This window comes from Eurosta solidaginis, chromosome 5, assembly GCF_040869045.1.
Source record: "Eurosta solidaginis isolate ZX-2024a chromosome 5, ASM4086904v1, whole genome shotgun sequence".
Taxonomy (NCBI): Eukaryota; Metazoa; Arthropoda; class Insecta; order Diptera; family Tephritidae; genus Eurosta; species Eurosta solidaginis.
In genome coordinates this window covers 47,357,431-47,377,828 of record NC_090323.1, presented here as the reverse complement: position 1 = coordinate 47,377,828, position 20,398 = coordinate 47,357,431, and the positions used below count along the sequence as shown (strand labels likewise).

Here is a 20,398-nt window from a genome sequence, read left to right as displayed (position 1 = left end):
GCCGCTTGTATTCAATCCACGGCTCTCCAACTCCTTTAGTTGCTGGATCTTCAATTCACTGAACTTTGCCATGTCCAAGTTTATTCGAAGTCTTCGGAATTTATTCAACAACTCCTCTTCTGACACCAATTGTAACGAATTGCAAATCCTCTTATTTGCAATCCTCTGCTAAGTTCGAATCACTAAACTGTTGAATAAATAACTCCAATATTGAATAATGGAAAAATGGCCTTTATTAAAGTACTTCACAATAACACTTATACTTTGCTACTCGCTGGCTTAATAACCAAACTGATTGATAACTCAAATGAAACTCTACTATTGGCCGCCAGATCGCGTGCTTAATCAAACTGACTGATAGCTCAACTCAAACTGAATTTTTGCGCCTCTACATCTGTCGCCTTTTATACTCTTTGGTTTCCTCGTTCGCCTTTTTCTAGAATCTACTAGCATTGTCCATGAGCTCTCAAACTTCTCAGCTATAACTAAAGTTGCACAATTGCTTCCAGAATCTACTAGTCCAGTAGCTCTCAAACTTCTCAGATATATGCATGTGTTTGCGCATTGACGCTCCGCTGCTCGTATTCGTACATGGTACATATGTGTAGACGCAATTATTTATTCGTTTATGTAGATACATAAAGATTGAATTATTGATGTGAATGTTTGTAGTTTACAGTCTCTCGCGCACACATACGCGTATAAGTAAATGCATCTGTGTGTGACATCTCTCGGCTGCCTTATATTTGTGTATACATGATTTGATTATTGACGTAAATATCGCTTAGCATCGCCTTAGTGATGGTATAGCTTAGTGATGCTAATATCCGTGACAATAAGTGATGTGAGTATCACTTAGTGTTACTAATATTCGTCCCACTGCCCTCCACCTAAGTCTGAGCGTCCCGATCAGACAAATCTCTCGATCCAACTGCTGCTAGCCTCTCCATATGAACCACCATTCTATTTCGTGGTTTCCCAATTGTTTGTATGTGGTAGATGACATCACTGATCCTCTTCACAACTCTGCACGGACCTTCCCAACTGCACCAAAATTTGGATGGAACACCTTTCCGCCAGTAAGGGTTGTATAACAGTACAAAATCTCCCTCCAAGAAACCTTCCGAACACAGGTTTGACAAGAACAACAATGTCAAACCTGTGTTTCATATTACTACTCATAAGCCCTCATATTACTACTCGTTCCCTCACACTCTGTTGTTTGGTCAATGAACTGCTTCGTGGAGCTTGCGCTTGACGGATTGGCTTCGCATAATCAGTATCGTTCGGACGTTTCACAGCAGTAGTGCGCCCTGGCTTGAAACCACCTTTGCATCCTTTCTGGGAAATTCTGTCGTTTGTTTTAGTGCATCCATTAGGGTTTGTCAATGCCAGTGTTTTTCTCGCGGGTACCTTGGGTTTTGATTTGTTTGGCCCATTCATTCCATCCACTTTTGCCCGATTTACTTTCTTTGACTTTGGTGGTCTTTGTCCAATCGCCTCCACCAGCACTCGCTTACTGCTGAACCCTTTCTCCAAACTAAAGTTGATTGGTACATCCTGGTTCTTATAGCGCATATTCCTTCTTTGCATGTCGATCCTGATGTTATTGTCAAATAAAAAGTCCACTTCCAATATGACTTCATCAACGATCTTCGCCACAACGAATTTGTGTAGAATCGTGACCTTTCCAATTAAGACCTCACATACCACTTCCCCTTGAACTTGGTTATACTCGCCAGTGACCGTACGCAATCTTCCTCCAGGTACCGTTTTACTCTCCTGTTGACCAAGTCAGATCGGATTAAGGAATGAGATGCGCCCGTATCTACAGTCAGTAAACGCTCCTTGCCATCGACATTTCCTCTGACGGTAAGACTGCTAAATTTTCTTCCAATTTGCGAGATAGATATCACAGGCCATTCAATAGCTGGGGCAAATTTTCGATCTTTACATCTGACTCCCTCTTGCTTATCTCCTCCAGCTTTGCGTTTACGACCAGCCAAGTTGGAACTATCAGGACCGGTGCTGCAATGACGAGCAATGTGAGCTGGGTTACCGCACTTGAAACACTTCATAATTCCGTCATTTTTCTGTTGTGATCCCTTCAGCGCCTCCATATTATGTCTACCCACTCTGGTCTTTCTACTTCCACACGATGAGCCTTATATGCTGGTTTACTCAATAGAGAGGCAGTTTCCTGAGTCAATGCATGTGATGCCGTTTCTGCGAATGTGGGTTTTGGGTTTGCATATTCGCTCGCTTCGTTTCCACGTCCCGTATGCCATTTATAAAACTCTGGATTTTTACCCTCTCGGTGTATTCCACGGGTGTGTCCGCATTTGCCAAATGAGCCAACCTTCCAACATCCGAAGCAAACTCTTGCAAAGTCTCATTAGTAATGGTTTTTCAACTCAATTTGGTATATCTGTTTCCTGTGTTTCCTTCCGTATCGTCTCTAGAGCCCTGATCAATGTTTCACAGTTGTTCCGTTCGTACTCTGGAATTGTCTGCAAGATTTCAGCTGCAGGCTCTTTCACTGCCACGAACAGTGCAGCAACTTTATCTTCAGCATTCCAGTTGTTCACTGCTGCGGTCTTCTCGAACTGTAGCTTAAAGACCTGGAAAGGAACAGAACCGTCAAAAGATGGAGTTCTTACCTTCGTATTACTCGCTGAAGCAGCCGGGCCATTAAGTTGCAACTGCTCGATACGTCCTCTCGGCCTCGATTTTTTCCTCAAACTGTAAAATTTTTGTATCCTGGGCCTCCAGCTTCGATGATACCCTTATCTCCTGTGCCTCCAGCTGCGAGGATATGCGGGCCTCCTGTGCTTTCAACTGCTCAGCCAATCGAGATGTTGTATATGTCTTCTGTTCTTCCAGTCTACCTCTCGCAGCCGCACTTGAAGTTCGATCTTATTGCCGGTTGTATTCAAACCACGGTTCTCCAACTCCTTTTTCAGTTGCTGGATCCTTAATTCACTTAACTTTGCCATGTCCTAGTTGTATTCGAAATTTGCAGAACTTATTCAACAATTCCTCTTTTGACACCAATTGTAACGAATTTATTGAAATTCCGCCTATTTGCAACCTTCTGCTTATGTTCGTGTCGCTAAACTGTTGAATAAACCACTCCAATGTTCTGTAATACAAAATGGTCTTTATTAGACTACTTTGAAAATACTTCACAATTAAACTTCACTTCGCAACTGATAGCGTGCTTAAATGAAACTGATTACGGACTACTCAGCTTCTGCTGCTTTTATACTCTCTGCCCAAATGTCTAGACGTTTCTTCTTCTAGAATCCTCTACCTGGTCACCAGCCATACGCTCTTGTATTTGTAGTGTGTAACCAAATGTGTGTGTAGATGTGAGCGAAGTAATAGCTGAGATGACATGCGTTTGTGAGTATCTCTCTGCTGCTTGTATGTATGTGTGTACATGATGATTAATTTGTTTACGTACATACAAGTGTGGCAGCTTGCTTTATTGTTCAGATTAGTGATGTGAGCATCACTTAGTGTTACTAATATTTGTAACAATATTATTTAAAACTCCTTGGTACTAGGCATAAAAGGAAACCACATTTTTTACGGTCAAAATAACCAGAACCAGATAGCTGCCTCGAGATCAAGCAACTCTGCCGCCCCTAGTAGCTGAAGCTTTGAATTCGCGAACGCAGGACACGAACAGAGAACGTATTCAACAGTGTCTTTCTACAGGTCGCACTTCCTACATCTGCTGCTACAGAAGGGGCCTAACTTATAAGCATGTGAGACCAAAAGGCAGTGTCCAGTTAGGATGCCCATCGTGAGCCTTAAGTCTTCTCTCTTTAGAGATGTGAGCAACTTTGTGAGTCTACGCCTTTCTGCTTGATTGATCATATGCAACTCCTTTTGACTGCTCCCAAACGATTGGGACGTCTACCATCACTTTGTCGAGTGCTGCATCCTCCTTTGCGAACACATAGGCTCCGAGGCCTTAAGCCATGTTCCAGTTGCGCTACAGCTTCCACATGGAGCTTCCACGACAACTTAATATCTAGCATAACTCTTATATATTTGGGCTTTTCTTTTCTTGTACTAACCACTCCAAGCTTAGGCTAAGTCCAATTAGGGACTCGACTTATTTCCGCGTTGGAGGCCAACCCGACTCTTTTGCCCAAGCATACACATTCCGAAATGCCTGATCCATCAGAGAGCTGATTGTTAGTAGACATCTGCCGCTTATGACGATTGAAATGCCATCTGCATACGTCTGACTGGTACTTTGTCTAATCGCCAATCAATTGGTTGATGAGCAGCGTCCATAGCATTGGTGGCAATACAACATTCTGCGGCGTTCCTCTGTTTACAGATTTTGTTCCCTCGTATATACCTAATTGCTACGTGATCATTCTGTAGCTTAACATGGGACCGATCCAGTTTGTTGTACTTCAATCGAGTTGAGACTGTCGATGATTGTCGAAAGCCCTGGCAATATCCATAAAAACACCTAGGGCATATTCGCGGTCTTTCAGGGCTTGCTTTATATTCATCTGTTAATCTCTCTAGGGAACATAAAAGATGTCATTCTAATGGACCTGTAGTTTTTCGGGTGCAGATGTCTGGTTTTTCCCGCTTTCGGTATGAAGACTAAGATTATGGGACATGGTTCAATATTTTGTAACCCTTAAATATTATTCCAAGCCTTTCTTCAATCGTTTCCACCTGGACCCGGCGATTTGATATTGGTGTAAGTTTTTATCGCCTATTAAATTTTGGTATTTTTCACCAATTCTGGTACCGCTACCCCCGTATGTGGAGTGTAGACGTTGTTACACCACTCATAATCTCCTGATCGTTAATACAGTTAAGTAGCGCCCGAAGCAACTGGGTGACCATTCCCCGTCGCCCTTTTTATCAGTCCCTGCACTGCATCCCCCTTGGATCTCCTCAGTCTTGTCGTTTTGCCGTGATTTCACGTTTATAGATCCTCAACATATCTCTATATTCGTCTTCATTTAGGGTAGTTCAATACAAATCGTAAATATTTCGTCAACTTTATGGTTACTAGGTTTGCAAGGTAATTGCGTGATACATAAAATTACTCTTATTTATTTAACCATATCTTTTATTTACGCATTGTCTTTTTTCCGTAGTTCAAGGAAGTCAATCGTGCTCATTCCATACTGAGCGATCAGACGAAACGTAATATTTACGATAATTATGGTTCACTCGGTCTTTATATAGCTGAACAATTTGGGGAAGAGAATGTCAATGCCTACTTTGTGGTGACATCTCCCGCGGTGAAGGTGCGACATTGCGAAAGCAGAGGATAATTTAATAAATAAAGAAAAAACTTGAAAAGTTGTTTTCAGAGAAAAGTAGGAGTGAACCCTTTTTAATTAGCGAAAAGAAAAATGGTAAAATTGGAAAACATAACAAAGCTTTAAAATATAAACGACAGGTAAACAAAAAATTTAAAAAACAATTCATTTAAAAGAAAGTTCAATATCAATTTTAAAACAAAATTTAACTAAAATTAAATGAAAGTTAAAAAGAAAGTAGCAAAAAAAAAACAATTAAAAATAAACAAAGTAAAACCAAAACTATATAACACTTAACAACTTATAACAAAAAAAAAAAAACAATTAGATTTAAAAAAATATTTCTCTAAACTAAAAAAAATTTTAAGAAAAAAAATTAAAAAAAAAAATAAAAAAAAAATACTAAAGAAAAAGTTTAAAGGAGAAAAAAAAAATAAGACAGCTTAGCAAAAAATTAAAAAAAAAAAACAATTTATTTAAAAGAAAATTAAATACAAAATTTGGAAGAGAATTAAACTAAAACTAAAATACAACCAAAAAACAAAAAATTAAAAAAAAGTATTTTTAATTATTCCAAATAAAAGAAGTTATAAGAAGAAAAAATAAAATAAAAGACAGTTAAACAAAAAATTAAAAAACAATTAATTTAAAAGAAAATTAAATACAAAATTTGAAAGAGAATTAAACTAAAAGATAAAAAAACTTAAAAGAAAGTCAGAATAGCCATTAAAATTAAATAGCAAAAAAACTTAAAATTGCATACTTTTTAAAATAAAAAAAAAAAATAAAAATAAAAAAAAAATAAAATAAAAAATAAAGTCAAAGAAAACAAAATATAAAACTAAAAAATATGTAACATACGAAAAAAATTATAAAAAACAAGTAATAAATAGGAGAAAACTATTTCCCTGAAATTAATAAAAAAGACATTAGAAATAAAAAATTCCAAAGAAATAAAATTAAAAAAAATTTTTCAAAGAAATAAAATTAAAAGAAGTTCCAAAAAAAATTTAAAGAATTTCAAAGAAAAAAGTTGAAAATATATGAAAATCAAATTTGAATTAAAGATTTCATAAGTTGAATTTTTTTATAAAACTAAAAACAAAATTTACTAACAATGGATCAAAAAAATTTTTTTTTTAAATTGCAACAAATGCGTGAAAATAAAAAAAAATTAAATAAATGAAACAAGTAAAAATGAAAGTAAAAGGAGCAAACAAAAAAATAAAATAAAAGAAGTAAAAAAATTTAAATAAAAGACGTAAAAATAAAAATAAAAGAAAAGTTGAAAAAAGACGGATGGTTATAAAACTAAATACAAAATTTACGAATAATGGATCGAAAAAAAATGTATTAAAAAAATTGCAACAAAATAAAATAAAAATAATTATGAAAAAACGTTTGAAAAAGAAGACTAAAAAGTTTAAAAAATTAAAGGAATCAAATAATTTGATACGTTAAAAAAAAAAGAGAAATGACTTCAAAAACTGTTTTTTAAATATAAAATAAAAAAAGTTTGAATATAAAAGTTAATATTTTTTGTTTTGAATTTTATTAAATACATATGCTTGTCTCTGAAAGTAATTTTTAGTTTTGTATTTTCAAATAACTCTTCGCTAAATTGTATACTAAATTCTCTCGCACACATTTTCAGGCACTTGTTATATGCTGCACTATATTGACGGGCTGTTGCTGCTGCTGTTGCTGTTGTTGCTGCTGCAATTTCTGTTGTGGCAAATTTAAGCCACCAGCGAACGAATCACATGATCAATATGCACATTTGAATGTAAGTAACTAGAATTAAGAGCATACAAAAAATGTGTCAATGTTATTGCTTTCATTATGCATTCCTTACATAGTACATATGTATGTATATTTTTATTTTCGCGCCGAACGTGACCTGTATTTTACTTTGACGTTCTTAGAAAGCAATAAAGAAATGGAGAAAAATCAACTGAACCCAGAATTTATGTATTTAACATCAAATTGATGACTATGCTAGTATTTATTAGAAACGAAATGAATTCAACCATTTTTGGCTTGCAGCCGCTACATGTTAAATTCGCTCATTAAAGCTAACTGCACGGTTTATTCTTCTACCGATAATCTCATCAAACATCTGTATGTTTTCATATGCACATACAACAATAACATAAAAAGAAATCATATAGATTTTGCTGCACAAACTCTGTGCTAGAAGTCACACAAAGAAAGCTACGTTCAATATCCAAGAACGCTGCCGGTTTTTAAGCGCAAAATACGCTTATAAATAATATGTACATATTAACATAGTTTTAGTGATTTGACATTCTCATTCATTCACTCATTTACTCATGCAACCTGTAACTGCTTCCGCATAATACTTTTTCTCTCCACACTTTAAGCCTCTCACCCTCACTTTTAGGAATTTGTCTAAACTTTTGATGATTTTTGTGTTGCTTTTGCGTTATTCTCACTCGCCAATGCCTATTCAGTAACTTTGAATATCTACTTATTTTCATCTTTTTACTTTTTTTCTCTCAATTTTATATAATTGGTTTTTATACTCAGCGTGTTTTGCACACAGAGTATATTAACTTTGATTGGATAGCGGTTGGTTGTACAGGTATAAAGGAATCGAGATAGATATAGACTTCCATATATCAAAATCATCAGTATCGAAAAAAAATTTAATTGAGCCATGTCCGTCCGTCCGTCCGTCCGTTAACACGATAACTTGAGTAAATATTGAGATATCTTCACCAAATTTGGTACACGAGCTTATCTGGACCCATAATAGATTGTTATTGAAAACGAGCGAAATCGGATGATAACCACGCCCACTTTTTATATATATAATATTTTGGAAAACACAAAAAACCTGATATTTAGTAAATACTACGCCTAGAATGCTAAAATTTGACATGTGGACTGGTATTGAGGTTCTTGATAAAAGTTTGAAACAAAAATTTTAAAATGGGCGTGGCACCGCCCACTTGTGATAAAATCAATTTTACAAATATTAATCGTAAATCAAAAATCGTTAAACCTATCGTAACAAAATTCGTCAGAAAGGTTGGCTTTACTATAAGGAATGGTTTGAAGAAAAATTTATGAAAACGGTTAAGGACCACGCCCACTTTTATATAAAAGATTTTTAAAAGGGTTGTAGACGAATAAAATAAGCCATATCTTTGCAAAAAAGAGCTTTATAACAATGGTATTTCATTTCCCAAGTGGACTTATAACAATAAATAGGAAAAACTTCAAATTTTAAAAAATGGGCGTGGCACCGCCCCTTTTATGACTAAGCAATTTTCTATGTTTCGGGAGCCATAACTCGAAGAAAATTAACGGATCGTAATAAAATTGGGTACACATATTTTCCTTATAGCAGAAAATATTTCTAGTAAAAATGGAAGGAATCGGTTAAAGACCACGGCAACTTAGATATAAAACAAGTTTAAAAGGGTCGTAGACTGGAATAATAAGCTAAAACTTAGCAACAAATAGTTTTGAATCAATTATATTTCACTTATCAAGTTTTATTGTAAGAGGAAATGGGGAGAAATTATTTTTTAAACGGTCTGTGCCACGTGTTATGTAGAAAATTAATTTATCTGAAATGAAATGTACAATTGAAGCTCACGCTGAGTATATAATGTTCGGTTACACCCGAACTTAGACACCTTTACTTGTTTTATTACCTATTTACGGATTGCATTAATTTCTCTGTGAGTTTGCATGTACGTTAGTTAATTAACAGCAAATATTTTAATTTCAATTTAAAACCTACATACACTCGCGTTTTACTCGCATCAATTTCCACCGGAATTATCAGCAATCTCTTTGCCTCTTCCAGCTTATGTATGATACATTTATATAAAGTAATTTAAATGAAGCTGCGCCAGGTAAGTGACGTTCACAAAGATTTAAGAATGAAAAGCAATTAGTTTCAACTAACGTTAATTGAGGCTTTGTTTAAATTTTCGTTTGGTAGACTGTACTCATATTTGCGTTTCAGGGTGTGATACTGCATATTTTTGTTTAGTAATTTCTGGGTGCTGACGTAACGCAATGCAGGTAACCGGAAAAGTAAACAATAGAAATAAATTTTCTTAGGCAAATGCTTACAGTTGTGTTTTAAATTGTTAAACTGCTTTCATATTTGGACTTTATTAGTTTAGTCTATTGTTTTTTAGCACAAAAGGTTCGGAATAGCTTAATTAAATCTACTCCCTGTACGGCCATCTCTTCCATATTTATTTTACAGTGTATATTAAAACGATTATAATAATAAATATTATTATAATAAATAAATAAATGTAAGGTGCAATAACCTTCGAAGAGATCTAAGGCCGAGCTTCTCTTCCAATTTGCGACGTGCTCCTCTTGATTTTCCCTACAAATTGACCGGACGGGACCTACATGTTTTATGCCGACTCCGAACCGCATCTGCAAGGCAGATGAGTTTTCACTGAGAGCTTTTCATGGCAGAGATACACTCGGAGCGCTGGCCAAACACTGCCGAGGGGCGACCCCGCTTAGAAAAATTTTCTTCTAATTGAAAAACCTTATTTCTAAAATTTTGATGTTGCTTTGCCCGGGATGTGAACCCAGGGCATACGGTGTGGTAGGCGGAGCGCGCCACCATCACACCACGGTGGCCGCCAATTATTATTATTATGCCTCGATGAATTGCGACCTTTATTGAGATCTATTATGCTTGACGTTTCAACCTATTACTGTATGTGGCGCATTTTAATGCAATTGAGTATCGCTTCAGACTTTTTACTCCATATCACAAAGGGATTAAGAGTCACGCCAGCTAGATGGAAGTGTCTCTGCCTTGCCAGAGCGACACATTCGCAGAGAATGCTAAGCGGAGTTTAACCCTCCAGCTCAGAAAAGCGAGAGATTGGTGTATTGGTTATATTTAACTTATGTAGGTGATATCGTAGACAACACTGTCCCGTATAGTACCCAGTGAGAGTTCGTTGTTGTTGTTGTTGTTGTAGCGATAAAGTTTCTCCCTGTAGGCTTTTGAGAGTGTTATCGAGGCGATGGTATTTTGCCGGATACAGATCCGGCACGCTCCGGTAACACATCACCATTAAGGTGCTAGCCCGACCATCTCGGGAACCATTTATATGTCCACATTAAACCTTCAGGCCATCCTTCCCTCCACACCTCCTAGTTCCGTGAGGAGCTTGGGGTCGCCAGAGCCTCGTCTGTTAGCGAAACGGTATCCGCCGCTCAAAGGTGAGGTTGACAATTGGGTTGGAGAAGCTATATATTGCGCTACACAACACCTTGAATGCCATGAGAGTTCGTGGGTCCTTTCTGCTTAGATTTATGAGTTTGGCTGATACTCTTGTAAGTGTAAACAATTTGACTTGCCTTTGCCCTGGGCATTCAATCCAGTCTCTTCGCAGATATTCTCTACTGCAAACTTCTATTGCATGGATTTCTGCCTGAAAAAATAGTGGGGTAGCATCCCGTTGGTATCGATTTGTTGAAGTTAGGCCCATAGATGCCAGCTTCCGTTTTTTCGTCAAAGAAATTTGGATCCATCTGTGAACCAGAACTCTAAGTCAGGGTCAGTATATAGATTTCATGTTTTCCAAAGAATTCTGTGCACAATGGACGCCTCAAAATTTCGTACGATTCTGAGCGCAGGTGCCATTGCATCACGAAGTTGCAATACGGGATTGCCTATGCATTTTCTTATTACTTTCAAATGCCCTGTTATATTTCGCTATGTATCTCAGATATATTTTGAAGTTTTAGTGCAGCGAGTGTTGCCTATTTCTCTGTAAGAATAGTGAAGGGAAGTAGTCCCACTAAGGCATTAAATACATCAGCAGGAGACGTTCTCATCGCATGTTGTTGTTGTTGTTGTAGCAGTGCTACGCCCCATCCAATAGGTGCGACCGATCACAAATTGTCATCAATATCCTCTAACGGGAGTCCAAGGAAACTCGCTGTTTCAACAGGGGTGGACCATAATGAGAGGGGTGTTAGAGGCGTTGGTTCCACATTACAATTAAAGAGATGGTTGGTGTCATGTAGGGACACAGTGCAAGCGGGGCATACATTTTGTATGTCGGGGTTGATTCTGGATAGGTAAGAGTTTAACCTGTTACAGTATCCAGATCGAAGTTGAGCTAGAGTGACACGCGTTTCCCTAGGGAGTGTGCGTTCCTCTTCTGCAGGCTTAGGGTATTGTTCTTTGAGTACTGGATTCACCGGTCAATTCCCGGCATAAAGGTCCGACACCTGTTTGTGGAGTTCATCGACGTAGATTTTCAAAATGGTCGACATTTAGGACGTCCATGTTGTAAATAAGGTCGCGGAGTATTTAGTCGGTGATAATGCCAGGTTTCGCGAGGCGAAAAAACTGGAGAGATCAGGGAGGTAGCCGTTTATTCTCTTGCAAAGCTCATTGATCTGTGAGGCCGGGCCTGTGGCCATTATTGTGCAGTCATCGGCGTCGGAAACGATAGTAACTCCTTCTGGTGGCGAAGGAAGTTTTGATATGTAGAAGTTAAACATCGCATCAATTATACTAATGGAAACTAGCCGATGCACTTTGCTTAGTTTTGTTATTGCTGTTCTTTGCGTGGTCTTCGACCACCAAACAAAGGAAGTAAAGGTGGCTGCTGGCTTCGCAACAGTGTTATTAGCTTAGTATACCATTTTTGGAAATAGCCCCATGTTTTGTCATAGAGTCGGGGGCAGGCGAATAATGATTGTTGTTGTTGTAGCGATAAGGACACACCCCGAAGGCCTTGGGGAGTGTTATCGATGTTGATGGTCCTTCGCCGGATGTAGATCCGATACCAAGCCCGACCATCTGGGGAACGATTTGTTATGACCACATGCGACCTTCTAGGCCATACCGCCCTCCCACCCCCAGAGATCCATGAGGAGTTCGAGGTCGCCAGAGCCTCGGCTGTTAATGAAACAGGATTCGCCACGGATAGGTGAGTTTGATAACTGGGTTGGATAATCTATATATTGCGCTGGCAACCCCTTGAAAGGGTTACTCTACACAAACCCCTTGAATCCGGTATTTTAGTCGCCTCTTACCACAGGCATACCTACCGCGGGTATATACTAACCCCTTAACCCGCTGGCAAATAATGGTCTTGTTGCTTTGTTAAAGGTAACATGTAGATGAGCATTTTAAGTGAGGGTTCTTTCCAGTGCAACCTCTATTAAGTATTTTGCTTTCATTTAAAAACGGATTTCGGTGCCACCCAAAGATGGAACATGGCCCAAATCAGCTTGACGTTGTACAATCTTCCGAGTCATTTTTCGTTTCGTTTGAGAACGAAAGTATAGCAGTGTGCGGTTGAAAGATGCTCAACAGGCATTTTTTTAGGGCCCATCCTAGATCTCATATATTTCAATGTAACTAAACGTGCGAAACTTTTTAGACGCCATAAAGAAATACATTCATGTATTAGGCCCTGGAAAGGCATTCATTAGAAGGAAGTTAGGTTACCCACTTATAAACCAATTGTACAGCAGCAAGAAAATAGATGCCTTCTCGACTCTGGATTGACTGAATGCTACCCCAGCCTTTGACGAAATCCACCTTACAATATAGGTTTAAGTCATATTCCGAACTTTTTAGTGTTCTTTTAAGTAATTTCTTAAGCATGCCATTAAAATGAACGAACTTGCACGCTACTAAAATTCAAATTCAAAAAATTTAAAATTTATGTTTTTTTGTTTAATGGTGTGTTCAATTTATACTTATTATTTAAGAATTCATGAGCTTAACACCGTCTTATAATAATTGAATATTCAATTATTATGTTTTTCCAAGAGAAACGGAAAAGAAAGAAAGAAACATTTACTGGCATATTGCGATGGTACCATTTCGAAAACCGCCACGTAATTATCATCAGGCAATTTCGTAATGTTATCAAAGGTTTCACCGAGATTCGCCTTAACCACTAGGCTATCCTGCTTGTATTTGTTTCGTTGCTTAATTCAGTTTATCTCATTTCTAGACTAACAACACAATTGAGACACTCTGTCTCTATATTAATTTGTGTGTTATGCAGATTTGTTTTTGTAAAGTTTCTTTTTTGTTCCCGGTTCGAATCTCGGTGAAACCTTTGATAACATTACGAAATTGCCTGATGATGATTACGTGGCGGTTTTCGAAATGGTACCATCGCAATATGTCAGTAAATGTTTCTTTCTTTCTTTTCAGTTTCTTTTGGATAAACATAATAATTGGATATTCAATTATTATAAGCCGGTGTTAAGCTCATGAATTCTTATATAATAAGTAAAAATAAAAAATATTTAAAGCATAAACACGTTTTAGGTATTCGCAATTTATACAGTTACAACACATAACTATTCTAAAATCTTCTTCCACAAAATAATTTGCAACAATATTAATATCCACACTTTATATTCACAAACCTCACAGCACTCAACGAAAATCATCAAAACCCTTTTGCTTTGTATTATTAAAATTACAGAAAAAAACCTCCCGTCAATTTCATAAACTTAATTCCTTTGTACTGCAGAAAGTTCTCTTCAAATCGTCAGCCTTCTACATATTTAGCGCACATACCCCTCGCGCATAGGTAACTTTTCAGTAGAGGTGGGACTATTCGAATACCAGTTATTCGAACGACTTTCATTTGACAGGTATTCGTAATTCGAACACAATATATGCGTAATTTATCATTTGAATACCTTACAACAACTAATACCATCATCATTGCTCACATACATGAATATATGTACGGCAAACATGTATGTTCATACGTACAAGTGATGATCGTGGGTTGAGAATAGTGGTATTCGAATATAGGTATTCGAACAAAATGAGATATTCGATTAGTAAGCTATTATTCGAATTATTTGAACGGAATAGCATTATTTCTTTATTCGAATATTGTTTATTCGAATATTATTGGAAAATAGTCCCACTACTATTTTAGGTAAATAATGCCTTTTCAAAATGTCTGAAAATATTCAAAAAGCTACAATATGCGGATATCACCTGGATCATTTTTAATCACAATACATATATCTTCTATTTTTCTTAATACTTCTTAATTTGAAGTTTTCATTCTCAGCTTGTAAATAATTTTTATTTTTTCAACAACTGAAAAGCGCACCCTGCATTTAATAAGTTATCCACATCTTATATGTTTTCCGCTTTGCAATCCCTCCAAGCTTTGTGTTAGCAGATTTGACCCCCTTCTACCACGTAGTCAAGTATAGATGAAAGTGGCAGTTTTTGACCTCTCTTTAGAGTCGCTTGGTCGTTTTTCATACTGGAAAATTGTAATAATCTCAGCGCATTTTTTGATGTAAGAACTAAAAGTAAACAAAATGCCCGTGTAAATCTACAAGAAGGTCGATATTAATTTTGTAACGTTTTACAAGACGGTGTACCACGTAATTTTTATCAAAAATTATCAAAGATGATATCAAAAGACGCGTTCCGAGCTCCGTTTTTTAAATTTTTATTTATTTCTGTTATTTTATTCAGGTCTAAACGCGTCTTTGATACCACCATTGTAATTTTTGTTAAAAATTAGGTGGGGCACCGTCTTGTAAAACATTACCTTCATTTTGGTCAACACCATTTTCGGGATAGCGCCCAATAAGTATTGCCATCACACATGCACCCACCTACTCCTGACACCAACTCTTGCTCCTGCTGAACACTGAGAAGTTATTGCTACCATTTAAATACCACTGATCTGCATCGATTTTGTAAAGAAGCCTAAAAATGTTGCATCAAAGTTCGTTTATAGCTTAAAGTAGTTTTTGACTCCAAATTAATTGTTTTATATACTGGTGCTGAAATATTGAACACATTTTTCTGATTAATTTTCAAAATTTGACGATTTAAAATTAAGTTTTTTTTTGAAATCTCGAATTTTCTATCAGTAATAATTTTTTTGCTGCTTCCGGTTAGAAATGTTGTAAACTAAAGCAGCACGCCAAACAACTTTCCAGACATCTTCATAAAAAAATTAAAAAGAAAAAAAATGTTAAGAAAGAAACAAAAAAATATATTAAGAAAACTTAAACAGTTATAAGCAATAACCGACATTTCGCGTTTCCGAAAGTAGGTTGTGGCCTAAGGCGAATTAAAACATATTGCTAAAAAACATTTTTTAAATAATAAAAAAACATTTTTTTTTTAAATTAAGACTTCAATGAAAAAATATAAATAAACGAAAAACAATTAAACAAAACAAAGAAAAAAATAAAAACAATTTAACAAAAGAACGAAAAAAATTAAACAAAAGACAGAAAAAAATAACAGAAATGAAAGAAAAAATTGATAAAAAATATAAACAATTAGATTGGAAAATCAAAACTTTTAAAGTAAAAGAAATACAAAATTTAATAAAGAATAAGAAGAAATAAGAAAATAGAAAATGATATAAAGAAAAAAGAATCTAAACGAAAGAAAGAAAAAATAAATAAAAAGCAAAAAAAATTTAGCAAAACAAAAACAATAAAGAAAACATTTAATATGTATAAAAATTAGATAAAATAAAAAATTTATATAAAAAAATATAAAATAAAAAAATAAAAAATAAAAATTGTTTTTAAGGCAATGAAAAAAATTAAATGCAACGTTAAGAATGAATTACTTAAATAAAACTAAAATTAAATTAAACAATTTTATAGATTAGCGAGAATTATCAGCTGCATCAGGCTAGCAATTTTTTAGATTTTTATAATTATGTAATTAAAATTCCAAACTAATGTTTAGAAACCCTTAAAAAAATAAAAAATTTAAGAAAAATAAAAAAAATATATTAAAAAAATTAAAATGAAGTTAGAAGAAGCAAAAAAAGTAAAAATAAAAAATGATGTATAATATAAACATAACAAAACAAATGGGACAGATAGCAAATAACAAAAGTGATCGGTTTCTAAAAAGTAGGTTCTGGCCTGAGTGGAGCGCTTTGGTACCAAATTAGTCTGATTTGGATTAAAAGAAATTTTAAAAGAACAATAAATTAAAAATATCTAGAAATAATGAGAATAATGAAAGAGCTAAAACCTTCAGGTTACAAATTATATATTCAAAAAACAGGCGCCGTATAAACTTAAAAACTTTAAAGAAGAGAAAATAAACAAAATTTGTTAAAAATTAGTTTCTTTTAAAACAATAAAAAAAAAATGATGAAATTAAACAGAGAATAAACAAGTAAGGAAGGCTAAGTTCGGGTGTAACCGAACATTACATACTCAGCTGAGAGCTTTGGGGACAAAATAAGGGAAAATTACCATATACGAAAATGAACCTAGAGTAACCCTGGAATGTGTTTGTATGACATGGGTATCAAATAGAAGGTATTAAAGAGTATTTTAAAAGGGAGTGGGCGGGATATCGCCATAAAGGTGGACCAAGGGTGACTCTAGAATGTGTTTGTACGATATGGGAATCAAATGAAAGGTGTTAATGAGTATTTTAAAAGGAAGTGGGCCTTAGTTCTATAGGTGGACGCCTTTTCGAGATATCGCCATAAAGGTTGGCCAGGGGTAACTCTACAATTTGTTTGTACGATATGGGTATCAAACTAAAAGTATTAATGAAGGTTTTGAAAGGGAGTGGCTCTTAGTTGTATATGTGAAGGCGTCAATAAACCAATCCAATCACCATGTTTCATCCCTTTTTTCGTATTTGGTATAGAATTGTGACATTTTTTTAATTTTTCGAAATTTTCGATATCGAAAAAGTGGGCGTGGTCATAGTCGGATTTGGCCCCTTTTTAACACCAAGATAAAGCGAGTTCAAATAAGTACGTGAACTAAGTTTAGTAAAGATATATCGATTTTTGCTCAAGTTATCGTGTTAACGGCCGAGCGGAAGGTCAGACGGTTGACTGTGTATAAAAACTGGGTGTGGCTTCAACCGATTTCGCTCATTTTCACAGAAAACTGTTATCGCCATAGACGATTTGCCCTTACCAACTTTCATAAGGGTTGGTAAATTTTTGTTCGACTTATGGCATTAAAAGTATTCTAGACAAATTAAATGAAAAAGGGCGGAGCCACGCCCATTTTGAAAATTTCTTTAATTTTTGTATTTTGTTGCACCATATCATTACTAGAGTTGAATGTTGACATAATTTACTTATATGCTGTAAAGATATTGAATTTTTTCTTAAAATTTGACTTTTAAAAAATTTTTTTTTGTAAAGTGGGCGTGTTGTTCATCCGATTGTTCCGATTGTGTGTGAATTTTTATTAACCATACATATAGTAATAGGAGTAATGCTCCTACCAAATTTCATTATAATATCTTCAACGATTGCCAAATTAAGCTTGCAAAACTTTGAAATTACCTTCTTTTAAAAGTGGGCGGTGCCACGCCCATTGTCCAAAATTTTACTAATTTTCGAATCTCCGTCATAAGTTTAACCCACCTACCAAGTTTCATCGCTTTATCCGACTTTGGTAATGAATTATCGCGCTTTTTCGATTTTTCGAAATTTTCGATATCCAAATTTCATCAAGTTATCGTGTTAACGGACAGACGGACGGACGGACATGGCGGAATCAAATTTTTTTCGGTATTGATGATTTTGATATATGGAAGTCTATATCTATCTCTATTCCTTTATACCTGTACACCCAACCGTCATCCAATCAAAGTTAATATACTCTGTGAGCTCTGCTCAACTGAGTATAAAAAAATGTATAAAGAATAGAATAAAAAGAAAAAAATTTAATACAGCAAATAAAAGAAAAAAAGAACAAAAAAATAATAAAAAACAAATAAAAAAATAAATAAAAAATAAAAAAAAAAACAAAAAAAATTCAAATTATAAAAAAGAACATCAAATAAATAATAAATAAGTAAATAAATAAATAAATAAATAAGTAAATAAATAAATAAATAAATAAGTAAATAAAAAAAAAATACAAAAACAAATAAAAAAAAATTAAAAATTAAAAAAAATTTAATTATAAAAAAAAAAAAACAAAAAACAAAAGAACATCAAATAACAAAATAAATATAAAAGATATAAATATAAAAAACAATAAAATAAAAAAAATAAATAAATAAAAATAAAAAAATAACAATAGAATTAAACAAAGTTAGAAATAAAAATTAAAAGTATTATAAAAAAAGATAAACATAAGAGAGCTAAAAAAAATACAAAAAAAATATAATTTTTGTTGTTATCCCAGAGCACGGGGAAAAAGTGTCAATAAAATATGACACTATGGCGGCATTGCCATCAAACAAGTCCAATTTTCACATCCATTCTGCAACAGATGTCGCAGTGTTGTGAATATCAATTGGCACGAACCAGAATAGAAGTAGGATTAATGAAGACAAACAAAAAACCGCTGTGATGGCTGAATGGTTATAGCAGCGGCGCCTAAACGTTGCCGATGAAGGAATTTAGCAGTTCCCGAAATGGATCTATACAACGAGCTTTGGCAGTTGTCTAAATTTTTTCTTTCTTCTATTCTAATTTAAAAATTTTTTCAATTAAGAAAAAATTTATCATAACAATAATAATGATAAAAAATTATTGTTAGGCCTTGAGCTCGATTCGAACCCGCGATATCAAAAAAATATAATAGTACAAGATGTACATAAATAAAGAAATACAATTAAAAGTAAAGTATTAAAAATTTTGGAAGGATGGAATTTTTTTACTTTTCACATATTTTACTCATTTGCAAAATCCATGCAAGGTCCATGCACATATTTATTTATCGCTATAAGCTTTATGTTGCCATTTTTAATATAAAAATATTAATTTTTTTAATAACTACATAATTATTATTGTTGTATTATTATTCGTTTACCCTCGTTCGTTTATTTGCTTTTTTTTTTTGGCTCATAATCAACTTACTCGTAAAAAAAACGTTCAAATTTGATTTGAAAACTCATGTTGTAGCGTGGCGAAGGGGATAGAGAGCCTAGTGATAATTCAACAAATACAAATAGGATACAGTCCACAGCGAATAATGTAAGTAACCCAAAATCAATTTTCCTTCAAACTTTTGTAAAAAAAAATATTTGTAGTTAGTTGATTTTTTGTTTCGATTTTAATTTTCTTTAATGCTTTTCTGGTAACAATGTATTTCGCTTTTCCCAAGTGTGTCTGGTTTGTGAATTAACTTTACCATTTTTTGTTTACTTTTTTATCTTTAGTCTTTGTTGTTTTGTTTATTTTTTTCTCTGGAAAGCTTCTTTTTGGTGTTGGGCTGTTTATGAATGGTGTCTTCAATATTTTCATTTATCTTCTTTATTGTAGATTTGACTTATTTCAATCATAGTTTTTCGTTGCCACGGGAATTTCGTTAAAACCGGTAAACTTTAGTTTTTTTTTACCACCTAATATAGGGGGTGTGGTTTTTTGGAATTAAATGATTACATGTCAATATGGGTATCAAACGAAAAGTATTTTACTCCGCATTTCTATTGACATTTTTAAGAAGGGTTTTATATTTCTTTTTATATCCACTACCATCTCGGAAACGGCTTAACCGATTTGAATAAAATTTAGTACATCGATATAGTATTACATTTTAAGACTTTTCACCTTGGTGTTGCCACACTGAGGATGTTTTCACAAGGTTGCCACCTTTTGCGAATAAGGGTATCAGTCTCTTACAAAAATGATCACCACTCATAAAAGCGCGGGTATGCGCAGCCGTTTTTGTTATTAAACTTTGCAACAAACACAAGCTTATGTATTGCCAAAAATTACTGGCATGATATGCCATGAAAAAAAGATGTATCTTTTTGTTTGAAAGCTTATTAAAAAATTTAATATTGAAAAGTAGTAGCATTACAAGTAGAATAACTCAGTTAACACATGCGATTTAAAAAATCTAACATATGAATTAAAAACACATTTATGTATCTGTCCTAAAAGAAAATGTAACTAGATTTGATTAAGGCTAAACAACTGAACAAGTATTTAGGTTAGAAGGGTATATTGATTTTTAATCCAAAAATACATTGAATTGCACATAATTTTTATACAACTTTAAATGTGCGCTGTTAGCACCGTTGACGTTGCAGATGGTTTTGGGGTATGTATACTATTCAGTGTACATTTAAGGATGCCAGG

The 20,398-nt window shown here is 34.5% G+C and overlaps 1 protein-coding gene across 4 annotated transcripts in view; it reads left to right on the top strand.

Moving 5' to 3' along the window:
- Positions 1-20,398, top strand: part of Csp (Cysteine string protein) — an 80,899-nt gene that overhangs the window by 47,033 nt on the left and 13,468 nt on the right. For 2 of the 4 annotated variants that reach the window (XM_067757729.1, XM_067757728.1), the window contains exons 3-5: positions 5,142-5,294; positions 6,964-7,095; positions 19,217-19,288. In XM_067757729.1, the coding sequence (XP_067613830.1) occupies positions 5,142-5,294; positions 6,964-7,095; positions 19,217-19,288 (357 nt within the window). The remainder of the gene's footprint in view (positions 1-5,141; positions 5,295-6,963; positions 7,096-19,216; positions 19,289-20,398) is intronic. The other 2 variants (XM_067757732.1, XM_067757730.1) reach the window with 1 other exon arrangement.